The sequence below is a fragment of the Uloborus diversus genome, chromosome 6 (genome assembly GCF_026930045.1).
Source record: "Uloborus diversus isolate 005 chromosome 6, Udiv.v.3.1, whole genome shotgun sequence".
In the NCBI taxonomy this organism is placed as follows: Eukaryota; Metazoa; Arthropoda; class Arachnida; order Araneae; family Uloboridae; genus Uloborus; species Uloborus diversus.
In genome coordinates this window covers 29,635,384-29,654,326 of record NC_072736.1, presented here as the reverse complement: position 1 = coordinate 29,654,326, position 18,943 = coordinate 29,635,384, and the positions used below count along the sequence as shown (strand labels likewise).

Here is an 18,943-nt window from a genome sequence, read left to right as displayed (position 1 = left end):
GATCTGAAACCGAGCAGTTCATTCAAGATTTTAATCAGAAAAAATGTCGTAAAGAGGGAAAAGTACAACATTTTAGTTCGTCATTCATATATGTTACTCTCAAGGGAGTCTCCATTTTCCACTTTCTCTCCACGCATCCACGATTGTTAAACACAGAATTTGCGACATAGTTTGTTGTTTGAAATGCTTGCGAGAGTATCTAATCAATAATGCTTTTTTTTAATAAATAAAATATGTCTTCATTGTTTAGGTCTATAAAAGCTTGGGGGGGGGGGGGGAAACATTAGTGGCCGCCCTCGGTGCTCCTTTTAGACGGCATCATTTCATGCTTTAGAAGGGGGCCTTTTCCCTCCCCTGTATCCATGCCTGATTGCCGGTTCTGTCACAAACTTTGCAACCAAATGAAGCATGTGTGTTAAGAGTAGATAATAATGGACAATGAACCAGCACAATGTTCCCTAACATTCTATTTTTCTTAAACTATGCTATGCTGCCGGGAAATCGACACATACTTTGACAATTGAACATTTAAAAATCAGCATATTTATTCTACTTATTATAAGTTATCTTGTGAGAAATTCTTGAGGAATTTTGCTTAATTATAAGAACTATATGATGCGGCCTGCGGCCGCCCCTTGCTTTGGCCGCCCTTGTGCGGCGCACACTCTGCACACCTACTAGGATCCGGCCCTGACAATATGTTACTGACGACTTCGACTTTGTTTGGTTTCAACTTGCTAATTCCTTTTACTTGTTTCGAGGGCTTTCTTGGCTTGACTCACGGGTGTTTTCTTCGTAGCCAAAGTAATTTTAATGCTATAAAAGTACAGTTGCAATTGTTAGTGTTATATGCCGATTCTGTTAGTTTTAAGTAATGAGTTCGAGACGTAGTGAGACTACTTGTGCTATACTGGGACCCTACAAGGAACTTGATGATCGGCAGCTACCTGCTGTAAAAGACGTCATAAAATTTATTTTATTTGTCAGGAGCGAACAGAAATGTATGCATAATGGAAAGGACCCTTCCAGTTCAAATATATATACAATTGTTTCTGAAAAAATCAACAGTATTTGGACAAAAGCTTCAATTCCAATCGTAACTAAGGAATGAGTAATTCAATTATTAAAATTCTATTTCGAAAAGTACGTCAATTTGAAACGATACCCCAGAAGCAAACGAAGTGATAGTTTTGAAAATGAACTGAAGTGTTTTTTAGAGTCATCTGAGAAGCTCTTCGACGTTGCGGCTTGTAAGTGCCCTGTATTTGAGTCTTGTTCGTGTTTAAAACCTAAAAAAGTTCCCATCAATGAGAGAAGTTTCTTGTTGGATCAAAGAAATGACAGGAAAATGGTGATAAGAGGTGTCGATAAGAAAGAAACAGCTAGATTAATGAAACAACAGCAGAGAAAACTTGAAAGGGCAGCAAAAAAGTCTTCTACTGAAAATAACGATTCTGTCTCAGCAAATTTTGATGACGATTCGATGCGTGAATTTTCTCCAGAAACGTATCCCATAACAGAGACAAATACGGCCTCTACAGGGACACCATCAACTTCAACGACAAATAGGAATACACTGATCTTGCCAACAGTTGCTAGGGTCTGTGATAGATACGGTTTGTCGACGTGATCTGCTGCTGCTTCTGCAGTTTTAGCTGATGTCGGCTTGGTTTCAAAAGAAGATTTAACTCTAGTTGTTGATAAAAACAAATCCACAGAGATGTAGCTTAAGCTCGGAAAGAAGCTTCCAAAGATATTGGAAGTATTGTTATAAAAAGCATTTACTTTGATGGACGTAAAGACAAGACTCTGATAAATGAGAAAATAGGAGCTCGTTACCATCGCAAAGAAATTTTAGAAGAGCACATATTAATTTCAGCAGAACCCGGATCAATTTATTTGGGACACACAACGCCAAGTCGTGGCACTGCAAAGGCAATTCTAACTTCGATTACAGCTCTATTAGAAGGTCAATGCTTGAATTTAGAAGACGTGATTTGCGTTGGATGTGACGGAACTGCAATAAACACCGGTTGGAAGGATGGCGTGATTCAATATTTAGAGGAGTATTTGGAAAGACCATTGCAATGGTGTGTGTGTATGTTTCATGCCAACGAATTACCCCTTCGTCATTTATTCTTGACCTTAGATGGTTGCACTTTGGGTCCTAAAGAAAAATCTGGACCTATTGGAAATCAGTTAGCTGGTTGTGAAAATAAAATGACATTGTCTTTTTGCGCGGTGGATGGTAATTTGCCTAATTTGCCAAAAAATGTGGTTGATGAACTAAGCACGGATCAAAAATATCTTTATGAGATTTGTCAAGCTGTATCAACTGGTTTCTGTAGTCCTGAGCTGGCAAATCGCCAACCTGGAAAAATGGCGCACTCGAGATGGCTTACTTCTGCTAATCGTATACTCAGACTTTATGTAAGTACTCTTAATCCAACAGAAAATTTGCGATTACTTGTTAACTACGTGGTTAAAGTGTACGCTCCAGTTTGGTTCTTAATCAAGCAAAAGTCATCTTTTAAGGAAGCAGCCAAACATCTTTTTCAAATGATTGTGTACTCTCGATTTTTACTCGAAAACTTGAAATCTGTTGTGTATTCTGTTATCGAAAGAAATGCTTTTTTTTCGCACCCAGAAAACCTGCGGGGCAGTATGTTGTTTGATGATAGGGAGCACATTCGGGAGTTAGCATTACGAAGAATAAAAAAAGCTAGAGAGGCTGAAAGTAGCACTAAACGCAGAATATTTAAAACACCAAAAATTAACTTCTCTGCTAAACATTATACGGAAATAATTGTCTGGCAAGAGTGTCAAGTTACAGCACCACCGGTTCTTCGACATATTTCTAACAAGAACCTTCAAATTATGGCAAAAGATAATAGCTTGGAAAATGGTTGACTTTCCTTGCCACTCACAATCTGTGGAAAGATGTGTTAAACTAATAACACAGGCTTCACAAAGTGTTACTAACGCTACTTCTAGAGATGACTTCGTTAGAACCAGGTTGCAATCTCACGCAGAAATGCCAAATTTTGGACACAAAAATAAGTTTAAATTCTAAACTTTTGTCATTATTTATAAACTGTAGTTTGTTTATTTTGTTTTCTTGTGCTTTGTTTCATTAGTTTCTTAAATAAAATGCTTTCTAAACTTTATTTTTGTATTTTTTAAATCATATCGTTTAGGTCTGTCAAAAATGTAAAATATGCAAAACTTCAAAGAGCGGTAGAGCCCTCAAGATGACACACAATTCCATTTTTTTTTACCTTTTTCGTGATCTGTGAAAAATTTCACAAATTTTGACACCTCTTGTGATAGTGTAGCTCAAATTTTTTTTTTCTCATATATGGACGGGACACCCTACTGTACATTGATAACGTGAACCTCTGTACTATGAGGGCTGCTATGTTCTCCCTTAGGAAGATGCTCCATTGCAGTCTTAAAACTACTGATTGTTCAATTTTTGTAATAATTTGTGTTCTAGTTTTTTTTTTTTAAATTTATTTTGATTAAAATGAGTTGTTGTTTAGACAAAATAAAGAATGCAGCAAATAAAAGTATGGTTTTACTTTATTAAAAAAAGAAATTTCAACAAACGTATTTCTCTCAATACATTCAGTATTAATGACAAAATTGTAAATCACTCTCAACTTAAGCATATTAATATGGTATCATTTAAAAGTAAAATATTTTAATAAGATAACAATAATATAGGATTGGAAGTGGACTAATTGCAACAACTGAAATAATGGATGGTATTGAGCAAAAGAATACAATCCTTTTGTAAGGAAATATACTTTTTGGTCAAACATTAAGCATGGTTAACTGATTTTGAAAATCGAGAATTCAGGCAAAAAAAAAAAAAAGTTTGTTGTTCATCAGCATACTATACAGCCGTAAATTTGCCAAGTTTTTAGTTGGCATCTAAAGTGAGCAATTTTCTTTGTATCAGAAGACAGAACTAATAAAATAACTCAATTTCCATAAAATATTTTTGCTTTTGAAATAATTTAATTCTACCATTCCTTGAACTGTTGTTAATTTTACTTCCATTAATACAGAATAACTTGGTATACTACCTGCAAGAAGAAGTACTGCTGTATTCTTCGACTAGTAAAGTACAGTAGAGTATTCTTAGTAATGGGCATGTAAAATAATCTATATTCATTCCAGAAAAGGCAAGGAATGTTGTAAAAAGGACTATTGATGAATTTAAGAGATAAATATAAAAGGAATGGAAAAGTTGTACAAAATTTGACAACAATAAAATGTCTTAAGAATGGCATTAAATTGATAGTAAATATAAGAAACCAGAATATTAGAGTTGAAACAAAGGGGAAAAAAACTCTTTTCAATACAACTTTAAACGAGTACAACTCTCACAGTGTCAAACATAGAAAAATTTTAAGAATAAAATCAGCTAAAACAAAATCAAGAAGTAAAAACCATTAAAACTTTTTAACAGTTTTTTTTACTGTTTCATATATTATTTACATGAATTTTGTCCGTTTCCGTCATAGTACAAAGAAATTTTTATCATTTTTCAAGTGAAAACATTTGTTTTAATTTATAATGTTTTTTTCATTTAAACAGATCTTGAATGGTGATAGCCAAAATGAAGAAAATATTTCAAAACACTTTTGTTATTTTTCTTTAACTGAAAACATACTAAATATCTATCATTTTGAAAAATTGGCCTCAATCATTTATGAGCTTTTGGTTTGTTACAAAATATTTTTACAAAATACTATTTCAAGAGCAACATTAGTGCACTAAAATAGAATGGAGTTGATTAAAACAGTTCGGCTTTTTAAGAAAATTAATTTTCCAACTCTATTCAGCAATAATGTAAAAACTAATATTTCAAGCAATTATAATTTAAAGTTACTTTACTTTGGATCTTGAAATGATGAACAGTGACTAAATTTTGTAATATTAAAGAAGCCAACCTTAGGAAAAAAGTTTAATTATTGATACAGAATTTCTTAAATCTCAAAAATGTAAATAATTCAACTGATATTTAGCCAATTTATGAGAAGAAAAATGTGAAAATCTAAGTTAAGAAACTAACTAAAATCAAATTGAAAAAAAAAAAAAAAAAGATTCACATTAACTTAATTTAGCACTACACAGAAAATTTTTCTGAACATTGTTTAACATTACATGCCCCTTGTTAAAACAAAAGACTTTTTCTTGTTTCTCCTCTGGAAGACATCGTTAGTGCCAATAAATAAAAATGTGCCAGGAAGAATAAATACATTTATGTACTTTCAGTTACCGAAGTATAAAATAAAAGTAAAATTTAAACTAAAGTAAGTAGATAATCCATCAAAGAGAAATCACATAATGAAACTGCTTTCAAAAAGCACACCACACATAAGTTGTAAATATGAAAAGAAAACTTGCATTGCTTCTATTAAAACTTATTAAATACACAAAGCACCAACTATAGCAGAAATCAAATCGTTTCGCGCTTGTGTGTGCCACATTAACTGTTGACACATCTTAAATTTAAACCAGTTTAGCAAAATAAGAGATTTATGTTCTGATACAAATAAATATATTTTAAAAAATCACTAATACAAATACTGTTAGTGACTAGCATTCAAAACTTCACATTTAAATATTATTTTAAAGTATAAAACATTCCATACAGTATAAGTGAATCCAGGGTTCGTACTCAATTTCAGAAATAAAATGAAGGAGTAAAATGAGATTTTGAAGGCGTACTAATGGGCTGTCAGTTAATGATGTTGCACTTTATTTCAACATATTTGACCCCCTTACCCCCTTGTCACAAAGTGTCACACTTCACCTAACTCTTCCTCTTGCCACAAGTCATATTTTTTAAAAACATATTGTTACAATAACTGTGATGTCACCCTCTCTCTTCCCCTTATCACAATTTCATGAACCCGTCTCCCCCTCAAGGCATGACATCACTTGTGGATGACCCTTTTTAAAACATCATATCTGCAATTTACTAAACAATTGTTTTTTTAACACACTCGCTTAGTATAGTACATCAACGTATGTATTTATAAATATTTAAATAATTAGACAACCTGACTTTTGTTGCTGTGAGTGTGGTGGAGGGAGAAACAATAATCATAAAACTTGGAAAAATAGCCAAGCACCATTTAAGCATGTTTTACTTCACTTCATAAACGTCTTAGTTAACTAATAACATTTTCACCTTCAACTTTTATGACTTCTATATCAATTTGTAAATCACATCTTTATGAAACATATATATATATATATATATATATATATATATATATACGAAATTACATTAAAATCGCCTTTATACAATCGCCTTTGTGATGAAGTTAAGTTGTCGATTGAAATATTTTAGTTATTGTCATAGAAGAAGATTATGTAGTCTTGAACTAAAAAAGAAGGAGTTAAAACCAAAATGAAGGAGTATTGGAGGAGTTTTGAAGGAGCGTACGAACCCTGGAATCAATCAGGAAAACTAGCAAGAGCAGGATTGGTTTGGTTCATCCTGAGCACTAACTTTAAAGGAATCTTTCACTTCTAACTCAATATCTTTGACTCTGCAGGTGCCAACCAATTGCCTCGCGATATCATTAAACATTTCTTCTACACCTGCACCTGATTTACATGAAGTTTTATAAATTCCACTCACAAGATTGTGGCACTGCTCACAGAAGTTTTCGATATCGGCATCTGTGATAGAGTCATTGGAGTTCTGGCTCAACAGATCCGTCTTATTTCCACACAGAAATATTTTGGCACTTTCAGCATAGGTAACTATGTCCAGTAAGTGTTGGGATAAGATATTGAAGGAATCGGGACTGTCAAAGCTAAACACTAGTATGGCTGCTTCTGCAAACTTGTAGTAACTACTTGTTATAGAGGCAACTCTTTCCATTCCTCCTGTGTCCCATAGCTGGAGCTAAATTGAGAAAATAAAAAGGAAACATAAACAAGGATCTTGAGTTTCATCATCAGGTTAGTTTTATGAGAATACTTAACGTGGAATGAAATCTTTCAGAAATATAACATTAAAAGAAATCTTAAAGTTTGAAAAATTAAGCATTAATTAACATTTTTATAAGCCTAACAAATAATTTTATCCAAACAAAGTCAAGAGATGAAACATTTTCTTTGCAATCAAAATTTTTGTCGAATGGGGGGGGGGGGGCATTTTTGTTTTCAATTCCCCTTGAACTAAAAATATTTCAAAATGAAATATTTGGGAAAAAAAAAACTTTGATGACTAAATGAAGTTATTTATTAGCGAAAAAATGTTCTATTAAATTAATTAATTCAACTATTTTTGTAACAAAATACATTTAATTTACTGATTTGCTAAATGAGTAATAAAGACATTAGTAAGACCATAATTAAAATTAACAGGGGGTGCCGTTAAAATCAAACATCCCGATGCGTGAGATTTAAATATTGTTCAAGACAAGATTCTTGCATCGAAAAAATGCACTGTTCATGCCAAAACCACATGATTCGTTACATATCGCTTAGCTGACGAAAGCTGGTCTACGTAGCCACAACACATAAAAATTAAAGTTTCTTAGATTTCTCCGAGACCTCTCATCAGATCCAGACAAAATTAATGTAGGACCATTTGGAAAGTATATCCTTCCAGACAAAATTAATGTAGGACCATTTGGAAAGTATATCCTTCCAAACAAAAAAAAAAAAAAAAAAGAATTTTTCAAATGGGTCAAGTATTCTTGGAGTAATACAAAAACATACATAAAAATCCGCAAGACAAAATCATAACCTCCTTTTTTGAAGTCAGTTAATAAATATTCCATTTGTAGAAACAAATTAAAAGAAACAGTTAGGTAATTAAAAAATCATATCTACAATTTTATATAAATACAGGCAATTGGCTGTAACACGAAGTCCGATATCTCGAATATTACTATAACTCTAAGTTTTATCAAGTTCTGACTCTTTTGTCTTTAATTCCATGCTAATTATTCCCAATATCTTGAAGTTAACTTCCTTTAGCTCGAAGTTTTTTCAAAGACGACTCGAATTTTATTTTGAAAGAATGAAAAGAAAAAAAAAAGAGAAAGAACCAAGTGACTATGAGAGAAAAATTAATTTACCTTCACTTGCAATTCCTGCACAATAGACCTCTAAAGCAAGAAGAGAACATGTTGAGCCAATGTGCAATAAAGGAGTTACACATGTGGAAATGAGTTAGTTGGTTTACTTTTGTTGTACTGTACTGTTTACACTTTGCCATGTTGATGGACTATGAATTTGCTTTTAAACTGTCAAGTTGTCAAGTAAACTGATTGCCACTCTATTCAAAGGCTGACTTAAGTTAAGATGTGTTACTCTTCATTATTTAGTTCGACATTTGCTGATAAGTTTCTGAGAGACACAGTGAGTTTTCTTTATTAATAAAGGACGCTGTCTAAGCAAGTACTCTGTCAATGATATTAAAAGAAAAAGTGAAACTTCTAACGCTGTAGAATCCATGAATCCGAATTTGAAACAAATGACTATGTGCAACTTTCCTGAAGCAGAATCAGCTCTATATTTATGTAATTCCATCAGTATCGAAATCAAAACCATGCTTTTGATTTTTTTTCTCAATATTTTTGATCAAACTGTGCATATTGTGATTAAAAACTTTTAAGTTCTGTAATTTTGTCTGTTATTTGTACACATTAATTAAAATATTCGATGGTTTTTCATATTAAGATGTCGAAAACCGAAACTAGCGGTAAGTCCAACTTCCGATAAGTCGAAGTTTTTCGTCCGTCCCTTTAGATTTGGGTTATCGCGAATTGACTGTATATGATAAAAACAGCTAGTCTTATCTATAATATTAAACAAAAACTTGTAATTTTCAAAATAGCTGAAATATTTGCAGGATGATTAAAGGAAATTAATAAGTGTTTTTTAAGAAATTACCAGTTGAAGAAGAAAAGGGGCCGGGATTTTGTTCTGGGCAATGGTCAGATTTTTTTTTTTTTTTTTATAATAGTGAACTACACCAATTTTTAAAATGAAGTCACTACTTTGCAACTTAAAAAAAAAAAAAAAACTGATTATATGGTGAAAAATATCTTTTAAACAGATGAAAAAAATCTTTTAACTTTCAGCAAGAATTAATTTTATAGGAACTTATATTTTGTAGGAACTAATTAATTTGGAGCTTCAAGCTAAGGGTCTAGACCTGAACACCACCCCCTTTTTTATGCCACTTATAATATATATATATATATTTTTTAATCCTTCCAAATAATCTCAAAAACAAGTATTTCTAATAGACTTTTATTATATAGAAGTCTACAGCACAAAAATAGGAAAACAAGTTACACGACCTTGTTCAATGCAATTTAAATTATTAAAAAATAACTGTTACACTAAGTGTTCAAGAGATTATATGTTACTGCTGCTACACAAAGTAAACTACCAATTATTCGGTTCAGCCTTTAATTTTCAACTGTTTCAACAATTAAACTGTTTTTCACTTTGCTCCAAACTATTGGTTGAAAAAACCCTCTGAATTGACACAGAAGCTGGAGGACAGTTGTGTACAACTTAATTAAAAAATCACAAAAATCATTAGGTAATGAACTTTCATTATTACAAAATCCTCGATTTTTACAAGATTCCAGCTCAGATGGAGAAGCATCCAACAAAGGCATAAAATTTTTGTCAGATATTAGGAACAATTAGGAGTTTTTGGGAAAATTGCTTTTATCATTTTATTTTCAGCAAATTTCATTATAAAATATAGATATTGGTAATCTTATTAAAATGTATAGAGGCTATTAATATAAATTGCAAAGTATATAATTTTAAAATGTCGGAAAAAACAGTTCTTTTTAATAAAAGCTGGCCTCATGCAACCCTGAAAGCAATTAATCAAATATTAAAGTTTTGAACTTACGCGAACACTTCTGCCATGAACATTAAATATTTTATCAAAGTGATCAAGTCCAAGGGTCGAATGGCGATCTGAACATGAAACAAAAGTATTTGTAGCAAATCTTCTAAAAAGTGAGCTTTTTCCAACTCCAAATTCTCCGCAAAGAATAACTTTTTGTTCCGGAACTTTAGTAGTGGCCATTACTCAGGCATATTTCCAATAACCTGCAAAATTCATTGAAATAACAAATTTCAAACAAGTATTAGGCTATCAATAAACTGGGTGTAATTATAAACTTTAAGAAGGTTGGATATACCTAGCCTTCAGAATTTACTTTCATGCATGCATAGTCTACATTACATACAATTTCAAAAAAAAAAAAAAAAAAGAGAGAATTACAGGAGCTGAGTTTCTGCAAGCTCTTATATAAATTCAAGTTCTTAAACATGCATATCATAATTTATTAACATAAGTAACTAGTATAATTCAAGAATTTTAGTACAATTGACCCCCAAAGCAGAATTCTACTAAAATTGTGACGTATGTCGCAGAACAGATGCCTGAGCTGCAGAACAATTCTGTTCAAATGTGAGAAGAAAACTGACAAATTTTCTGCAGAAAATCTGCAGAAACTGCAGTGCAGAAAATCTGCAGAAACCGTGGTGCCGAAAATCTATAGAAACTGCGGTGCTGAAAATCTGCAAAAACTGCGGTGCCAAAAATCTGTAGAAACTGCAGCTTTTTTAAATATCTTCCAACTCAAGATAGAATTTTGCAGAAATTCTGCAGATTTCTTAAAATTAGAAGAAATTCTAAAATTCTCGCAAATTACGATAATTTGACGGAAAGCTTGCAATACTGAATTTGATAAGTCATTTGTAGGATTTTCTCATCCACTGCAATTGCTGCCATGCACGTATGTTTTGGAAACATGTCAACATTGAAACACGTCCATTGCCGGAAATTGCCTGTCTTGTTTGAGATTTCAATCCCTTTGCATCCAGAAGATATTTTAATTATTTAGAAAGTTTTGAAGTATTTTATTAAATGCAACCCAAACTCGACTCATTTTATTTATTATCTCAGTAATGTCTTGATTTAGTAACATTATTTTAATTGCTCCTTCATGCCATGTAAAATTAACCAAAAAAACGCGGTTTGACACTAGGTTCGTATTTTTTATAAAATTTTGTATCTTTGCTCTTTCTATGCATTTCAGAAAGCATATAAACTATTTTTGGAGAATCTCAATCGTTTTAGGTTTGACACCTTGTTAATTTTTTTTTGATTTTATAGTTTTCATGATCATCTAATTTTCTAAATTCAGTGCTCTTTAATTAGTCATTTGGTTGAAAACTGTGATGTTTCCGGAAATATCACTTCTACAGAAATAAAAAACAACAGTCCATTTAAAAAAAAAACACTCCTATATGAAACTTTTTTGATTTTTAGCCTCCAATTTGTAGAAAATGTCATTTTTTTCGCGTACAATGCTTGAAATACTTGCAGAACAATTATGGTCAAATGATTTTACATTGCAGAACATTGTTAAGTATTCTGCTTTGGGGCAACTGACCAATTGAGCCGACTTTTTTTTGAGATCAAAGGGCTACCTTTCAGTTGATCAGCTAATGACGTCAGTGGTTACTAACCGGTTGTCCATCAACCAATGCTTCATCAAACTCTTTTGGTTGATCACTGGTTACTTGCGGAAATGAATAACATGCAGGTAAAAAATACTTATTATTGGTCAAAAATGTCAGGTGGTTCAATCGACTAGCTTAAATTGTGGTCAAGCAGTAGATCACCCGGTGAGGCTAATAGAACAACATCGGTAGCAACCAGTTAACCAGTAGAATTCTACAGCTCGTCACCGGTCAATAGGTTAAGGGACGTGAATCCAACACTACGAATTTACCAAAAGGCTGACAGAACATTAGAAAAAAAAAATTGTGCTATCTTATTAAAATGGAATAAGAATTTATTATTCGATATGGTTACATCGATCAATTCTCTTTTTTTGGATTGAAAATGGGTTTCCTTGTAACTAAAGCTCTAGATTAGTCGCCAGTTGCCAACTAGCGACCATTCCAATGAAAATGGATACCAAAAAATCAAGTCCCAATCCCCAAAAGTAACAACCTTATTTTTTTTTATTTGTTAAAAGCAATATAGCACAACAAACACACGCCATTTCAATCCTGTCCTTGCTATTTGTTATCTGTTCACAAATTTATTTTCAATTAAAAATCAAGATTTGACAAGGTGCAAATTTTGTAATCAACGAATTTCAAGCTACTACTGATTTAAGCAGTAAGTTACACCATCTAAAACCAATTTAATATGTTCTCTGATTTTTAGTTACAGTATTGGATCATTTATTACACACACTTTAGTTACAGTATTTGGACTATTTATCAGTAAAAATATAACAGAAGTTGTTTGCCTAAAGCGGTCCAAAGTACAACGAGAGGTGGCTCAACATACCCCCCGGATGGGGCATATTGGTCTTCTTTACAAGGTTCCTTAAAAAATTAATAGAAAAAAAGTCAATCAATACATTTTCAAGATGATGAGAAATGTTTAGTGAAATGTATTGTAGAAAATAAATTGAAAAATGAAAAGTAGAAAAGCGGAGCAACCATGCCTTATCTCCCCCTGTGTTTGTTTTCATCTGACGTACCTTTAACACCTTTAATGATGGTTAGGATATCAGAGGTTTAAAAAACAATGAAAAAAAAATCGAAATTTCCAAGGAAGTATAATTCTAAGGAAAATAAAACAATCAAATACTTAACAGAGACAAGTCTTACTATTGGATTTTGGATAGAAAACATATTAAATTGTGAAAGAAACGAATTAGTAGGAATCAAAAAGCGTAGGTATATGCTAAGAACGATGCATAAGGTAATTTTCTTATAAATTCTGCATACAAAAAGCTGCGTTGCAAAGTCACAGTAACATACAAAAAATTCTTAAAACTGATTTACAGGAAAAATTTGACTAATAAAACTAAAGGTCTTCATTCGCAGAAAAAAAAAAAAAAAAGCATAGCAAATTACGTTTTCAAAACAAATCATACCTAAATTCAAATATACGTTTGTTTCTGCAGATGTTTGGTTTCAATATGAAATCTTGATAATTTTACATGAAATTGTTTTGATTAATACGTTAATAACAAATAATTGTTTCTAATTTTTTTACAAGGTTTGTCACAGATGATTGTTGAAGCATGACATTACAAATTTCAATCCTTCGATTACAACATTTTTTTTTCCCTTTCCTTGTTTAGTATTGAAAATGAAAGAGTTTAGTTGTGTGTGCTCAAGTGCTGAAACGATTATTTTTTTTCAAATTTAGTTATTAAAACATGTATCTTCGCCATCAACTGCATTAGAAAACTTGAAAGTACATGCATTTATTCTGACTGTTTTGCGTTTCCTTTTAAACTGCTTGTCTGTTGAAATATCTTCACCATTTTTTTCCTCCCAACTGCGGTCCCAACTTCCATAATGTAAAGTAAAGTAAGCACAACTACTCGTCGGCCGGAAACTTCGGTTGTAAACACATGTTTCTAACAATATGACTGAATTGAAAAAAATCGCGATTTTATTTGGCACGCAAACGGGAAATTCAGAAGATATCGCCGAAAGGATCAGCAGATTGATCTTGCGTCTGAATTGCAAGTGTTTCACCTCGTCTCTTAACGATTATCTCATCACTCGACTTATTACTGAAACGTTAGTAATATTTGTATGTTCAACCACAGGAGATGGAGATTTTCCTGATAACATGAAGACATTTTGGAAATTTCTATTGCGGAAAAATTTACCATGTGATTCGTTATCACAGCTACATTTTTGTGTGTTGGGGATGGGTGATTCATCTTATGATAAGTTCAATGTAGTTGCAAAAAAATTGAATAAACGACTGCTGCAGCTGGGAGCTACCCAGCTGCTCCCACTTGCTCTTGCCGACGATCAACACGAATTGGGTTATGATGCAGTTTTAGATCCATGGCTTCGGAACTTGCAAGATAAACTGATTGATTTTTATCAATTAAGCGGACCGTTCATTTCCGAAGACAATCTGCTGCCCTCCAAATTCAGAATAGAATTTCTAGAGTCAGTATCTAATGAATCTATTATTGATCCTGATTTCAAGAATTCTGAGAAATGTTGTGCTACATTAAGATGCAATGAGAGAGTTACATCAGCAGATCATTTTCAAGCTGTTCACTTACTGAAATTTGCAATTGGGTCTGACCTGAACTATCAACCAGGTGATGTGGCAGTTGTATGGCCTGAAAATCCTGTAGACGAAGTTGAAGAATTTTTGTCTTTAATTAATGTTCCACAAGAATCAAAATTTATTTTGGTTCCCAGAGATCCTACTATTCCTCTTCCAAAAATTTCCCCTTATCCATGTACTGTTAGGGAATGTGCCACTTCTTATTTTGATTTTTTAAGTGTTCCCAGGCGATCATTTTTTGACATTTTTTATCATTTTAGCAAGGATGAACTGGAGAAAGAAAAACTGAAAGAATTTACCACTCCGGCTGGCCAAGAGGAGTTATATTCATACTGCAACAGACCAAGAAGGAATATACTAGAAGTTTTGAAAGATTTCCCGCAAACAACTCCTTTTATTCCATTCGAGTACTTTTTTGATATGATACCTTGCATACGATCTCGTTCTTTTTCCATTGCATCCTCTTTAAGTTTACATCCTAACGAATGTCACTTGCTGGTAGCCGTCGTCAAGTACAAGACACGCCTTCTGAAGCCAAGAAAGGGACTTTGCTCTAATTGGTTGTCAAAACTGCCAGTGGGTACCACAATACCTTTTTCTACAAAAAGTGGATCCATTTCCTTACCAAAGGGCGATAAACCTATTATTATGGTTGGCCCCGGTACCGGTTGTGCCCCATTTCGATCTTTTATTCAGAGTCGGGTGGTTTCTGGGATTTCTGAAAATTATCTTTTCTTTGGGTGTAGAAATAAAGCAAAAGATTTTTTCTTTCATGATGAATGGAATAGTTTAGTTAAGAAGAATCTATTAACCCTTTTTACTGCGTTTTCTAGAGATCAAGATGATAAAATTTATGTACAACACAAAATTGCTGAAAATGAAAAATTGATGTGGAATTTGATTGACTGCAGAGGAGCATGTATATATGTTGCAGGAAATGCAAAACAAATGCCACAAGGTGTACGTGATGCATTTTTAAGTATATTTCAAAGTGAGGGTGGCTTAGATGAAAAATCTAGTTTGCGATATTTGCAGTCCCTTGAAAATAGGAAACAATATCAATCAGAAACATGGGCATAAAAACCTTTTTGTGTTCTAATTATTTGTCACTTTTCTAGTGCTACCTAGATTTAACAAAATACACCAGTTTTCATGGTTAATTTACCATCATTACAGTAAAGAAATAAAATGCATGTAGAAAAAGATAATAAAATTTTTCTGGAAATAACTTAATAAGAGGCAAGGTTTTGCCTTATTGAGTGAATTGTTATAAAAATGATTTTTTCATAATACTTTATGTTTTTTGCTTTTCCTTGATTTACTATTCACCTTTTTGTGAATACAACTATTCCACTTTTAATGGAAAAAAAATTCGAACATTTCTAAAGCAAAAAGTATTGAAATGTGCAGCTGAAACTTCCCCTTTCTGCTTTTTAAATATTTTGATTGCAGCTCAATATTTATTACTATTATTTTCAAAAGGATTTTGCTTCAATGAAATGTGAACTTGCAACTCATTATAGATGCTTTCAGGCCCATGCCCAGTATGTGAGTGATGAAGGAAGAAGTTTTATGTTTTTTTTCACCTTTGACTGTATTATCAGGAAAAGGCACCTGCATGCCAAATAATTCCTCTTGGTACATTTTACTATGTTCATTGATGTTGCAACATTTTTCAAGTGAAACCTTTTTATTCTATTCAATCTGGTACGTTGCAAATTATCCACAAAACTTTTTTTATCACAGATATTATGTTACATGTGATTTTATACAGTGAAATAATATTTGATGACCCAACAAAAGTTCACTAAAAATACAAATTACATTGAGAAACACAATGTATTTTCTTTGTGTGAATTATGTTTTTGTGAAATTCCTAATTAATTATAACCTTCTTTCAAAAGAATTATTTTCAAAAAGACTGGTTTTGCCAGACAGTTCAGTAGTTCTTTTGCCAGTGGTGGTCTCCGCCTAAGAGCAAGGGCGCACCCCCCTAAATGAAAGACCCCCCATAAAGGGAAAAATACCTCTCAAAACAAACCCCTTTAAAAATTTCAATGATGCAGTCTGCCCCATGACCCCCTCCCCTCAAGGTGGGCATCCCTGTTTTTGACACTGGTTTCCTAATTCATGATTTCAGTTCGTAAAATGGGGCAGTCAGTCGTGTACTGCAGCAAAACTTGAAAATGTTTTAAAAAGAGCACTGTACACAGCAAAGGTTTTGCACTATAGTTTACATAAAATGTTCTCAAAGAAATTTTGTTTTGCTTATCATTATTTTTGCCATAATGAGGGGGGTTTCACTGCTGAAACCATTCCCATGAGCACAACCTTGAATGCTTGTATGAAACGATATAATTTGAAAGTATTTTTTTCATGTACAGTATACAACGCAAAAAGTCTTGGTGTTTATTATTTTGCTAAAAAATAAATTTTTACTTTGAAATTTGATTAAGAACTCTCCATGGAGCGATCCGCTCAAGCCTAGCAAAACATATTGAATTTTAACTAACAGAAAATTGATCGAACAAAAAAAAAAAAACTTTTGTTGTTGGTGGTTTTTAATTTTATTTTTTCCTTTCGATATTTTCTGGACAATTGTTAATCGTTTTGAATTTAAAGAAAGGAGAAAAAGATAAATTTGTATAATAACGTTTTCGTTTCTTGTGGGCATAGTGCTGCCATCTACAGAACTAAGAGAACATTAAATTAATGATGCAAGAAACCGTGTTTACAGAATGAAAATTCTTTTTACTTTTTAATTCTTTTAAAACATTCTAAAGAGTTAAAATATTTCCTTATGAATTTTAAAAATTTGTTGAAGAATAAAATGTTCAATTATCGAGTGCTTATCCTTCCTTTTCAAGCAGCAACGTTATTTGCAGTGGAGCTGTCCTATAAAAATTTGTCAAAAAACAACAGAAACCACGGAAACTTACATGAAGTTAAAGGTTTCGAGTGGTTTCTTGATATAGACTGCGTCATTAAAGCATTTTGTGTGGGAGGGGCAGTGGCGCAGCCAGAAAAGTTTTCTGGGAGGGGTTTTCAAAGTCGAAAATTGTTGGTTTCTTTCCCATTCATTTTTAATGCGGAAGTATTCAATATACTTGATCAAAGAGTTTCTATGGATAAATAGCTATTCGTTTAAAAATACTTGCTTAAAAACTATTTATAATTTGTATTGATATCACTATGATTTCAAAACGAAGAAAGTGGGAAAAAGCACAGAAAAGTTATTGTAAAGGTTTTTTTGACGAGATTATTTCAAACCTCTTCCTCAAATGCATCAATGTCTTTATGATTGTCAAATGCTAGCTAATAACGGTTTCCATCTTTCGATGATAATTGGGAAAGAGCCTCAGGAAATCCGGTTTGGTAAGGTTTCTCTTTCTACGGTTTCCAAAAAAGGATTTGTGCAGTGCTGAAAGTGTTGAGAGATCATGATACTCTGTAATGCTTTATTGAGACCATTTTAGCTCCCTTATACCCGTAAGAGCAGGCCGGGACCCGGATCTATAAATTTTGGGCCCCCCCCCCCTGCAATGAATAGCATAGCCCCTAACTGCCTACTGGATTTCGAAGCCACTGAGAGCCATGGGCGGGCCCAAGGGATATATTTTCGACAAGGGACATGATTGGAGGAGGAAAAGGTGGTTCCAGACATGATATCAAGGGCCGGGGGGGGGGGGAGATAACGTCTAGAATTATGTTTATTAAGTTGTTTGCAAAGATTAAACTAATGTGCAAGGAAAAGAATTGTATCAAATAATTATTACAATCAATTCATTATTATTATTAATTTGATTATCAATTTATATTACACCAAAATTATTTATCAGGGAGAAATGATATTTTTATATATGATCTCTATCAACATCACATGACTATCCATCGCTACAAAATAAGAGGACTGCTTACACTTAAGCGGTCTATAACAGGGATTCTCAAACGTTTTTGACTCGCGGCACCCTTTGAAGATTTAGAATTATCTGACGACACCCTAGTCCAGCGTTTCTTAAATTGTGTTCCGTGGAACCCCAGGGTTTCACGAAGCTCTCTCACGGGTTCCATTAGACTTGCATGTTTTCATTCCACATCTTTCAAATTTGTCACTTAAAAAATCGATAAAAACGTTTTCCAAAAAATAAATTTACTTTTACTTTCGTATAGTAATCTGAACTTTATTACCCATCAGGGTAAATCACTATAGGAATAATTTTATTTGTCGCCTGAAATTGTGCCTTTAAGATTCAACTTCGAAATTTTTCCAAGATCAGTCATAAAGCACCTCTTTCTCACTTTTAAACACTTCAACTTCAGAAAAATTCCGAAGAAGCTACTGACCCCCTAATGTCACCAAAGATAGTTTAAAAGTGACTTCAATGTTGAAAAACTTTTGAAAGGACACCCGAAATTCCCTTTCTTTCATCATTCCAAATATTGTCTAAAATTACGATTTTTGACGTAAATTTCAAATATTCTACTATTAATATTAATACCAGCCACTATCCCAGTTTCTACGGCAGCAGTTGAAAGCACAATTTTAACATTTAACGAGTGAAGACCAATTAAAGTCAACATAACATACGGTGACATCAAAGTCTCTGATTAAAAAATAACTTTAAATATTGTTGTAAAATAAGAGACATTTTAGTTTTTAAGTTTTAAAAACTTTTTTGTAAATTTAAGTGAATTATTAACACTATTGTAGGTGAAACACATCAGTAACAGTTCTTTTCCTAACTAAGAAAATATTTTAATCATATAACTAATGCATAAATTCTGAGGTAATTT

General features: G+C 32.7%; 2 protein-coding genes across 2 annotated transcripts; one reads left to right on the top strand and one right to left on the bottom strand.

Annotated features, from left to right (window-relative positions):
• Positions 1–6,461: 6,461 nt before the first annotated feature.
• On the bottom strand, positions 6,462–13,165 carry LOC129223986 (ras-related protein Rab-1D-like). Its single transcript, XM_054858378.1, has 3 exons — positions 12,981–13,165; positions 9,920–10,122; positions 6,462–6,934 (listed from the first exon to the last, which is right to left on the bottom strand). The coding sequence occupies exons 2-3, from the start codon at positions 10,097–10,099 to the stop codon at positions 6,491–6,493; spliced, it is 624 nt and encodes a 207-aa protein (XP_054714353.1). The 5' UTR covers positions 10,100–10,122; positions 12,981–13,165; the 3' UTR covers positions 6,462–6,490.
• Positions 13,166–13,451: 286 nt separating this feature from the next.
• LOC129223985 (NADPH-dependent diflavin oxidoreductase 1-like) lies at positions 13,452–15,333 on the top strand. Its single transcript, XM_054858377.1, has one exon. The coding sequence runs from the start codon at positions 13,481–13,483 to the stop codon at positions 15,227–15,229; it is 1,749 nt and encodes a 582-aa protein (XP_054714352.1). The 5' UTR covers positions 13,452–13,480; the 3' UTR covers positions 15,230–15,333.
• Positions 15,334–18,943: the final 3,610 nt, after the last annotated feature.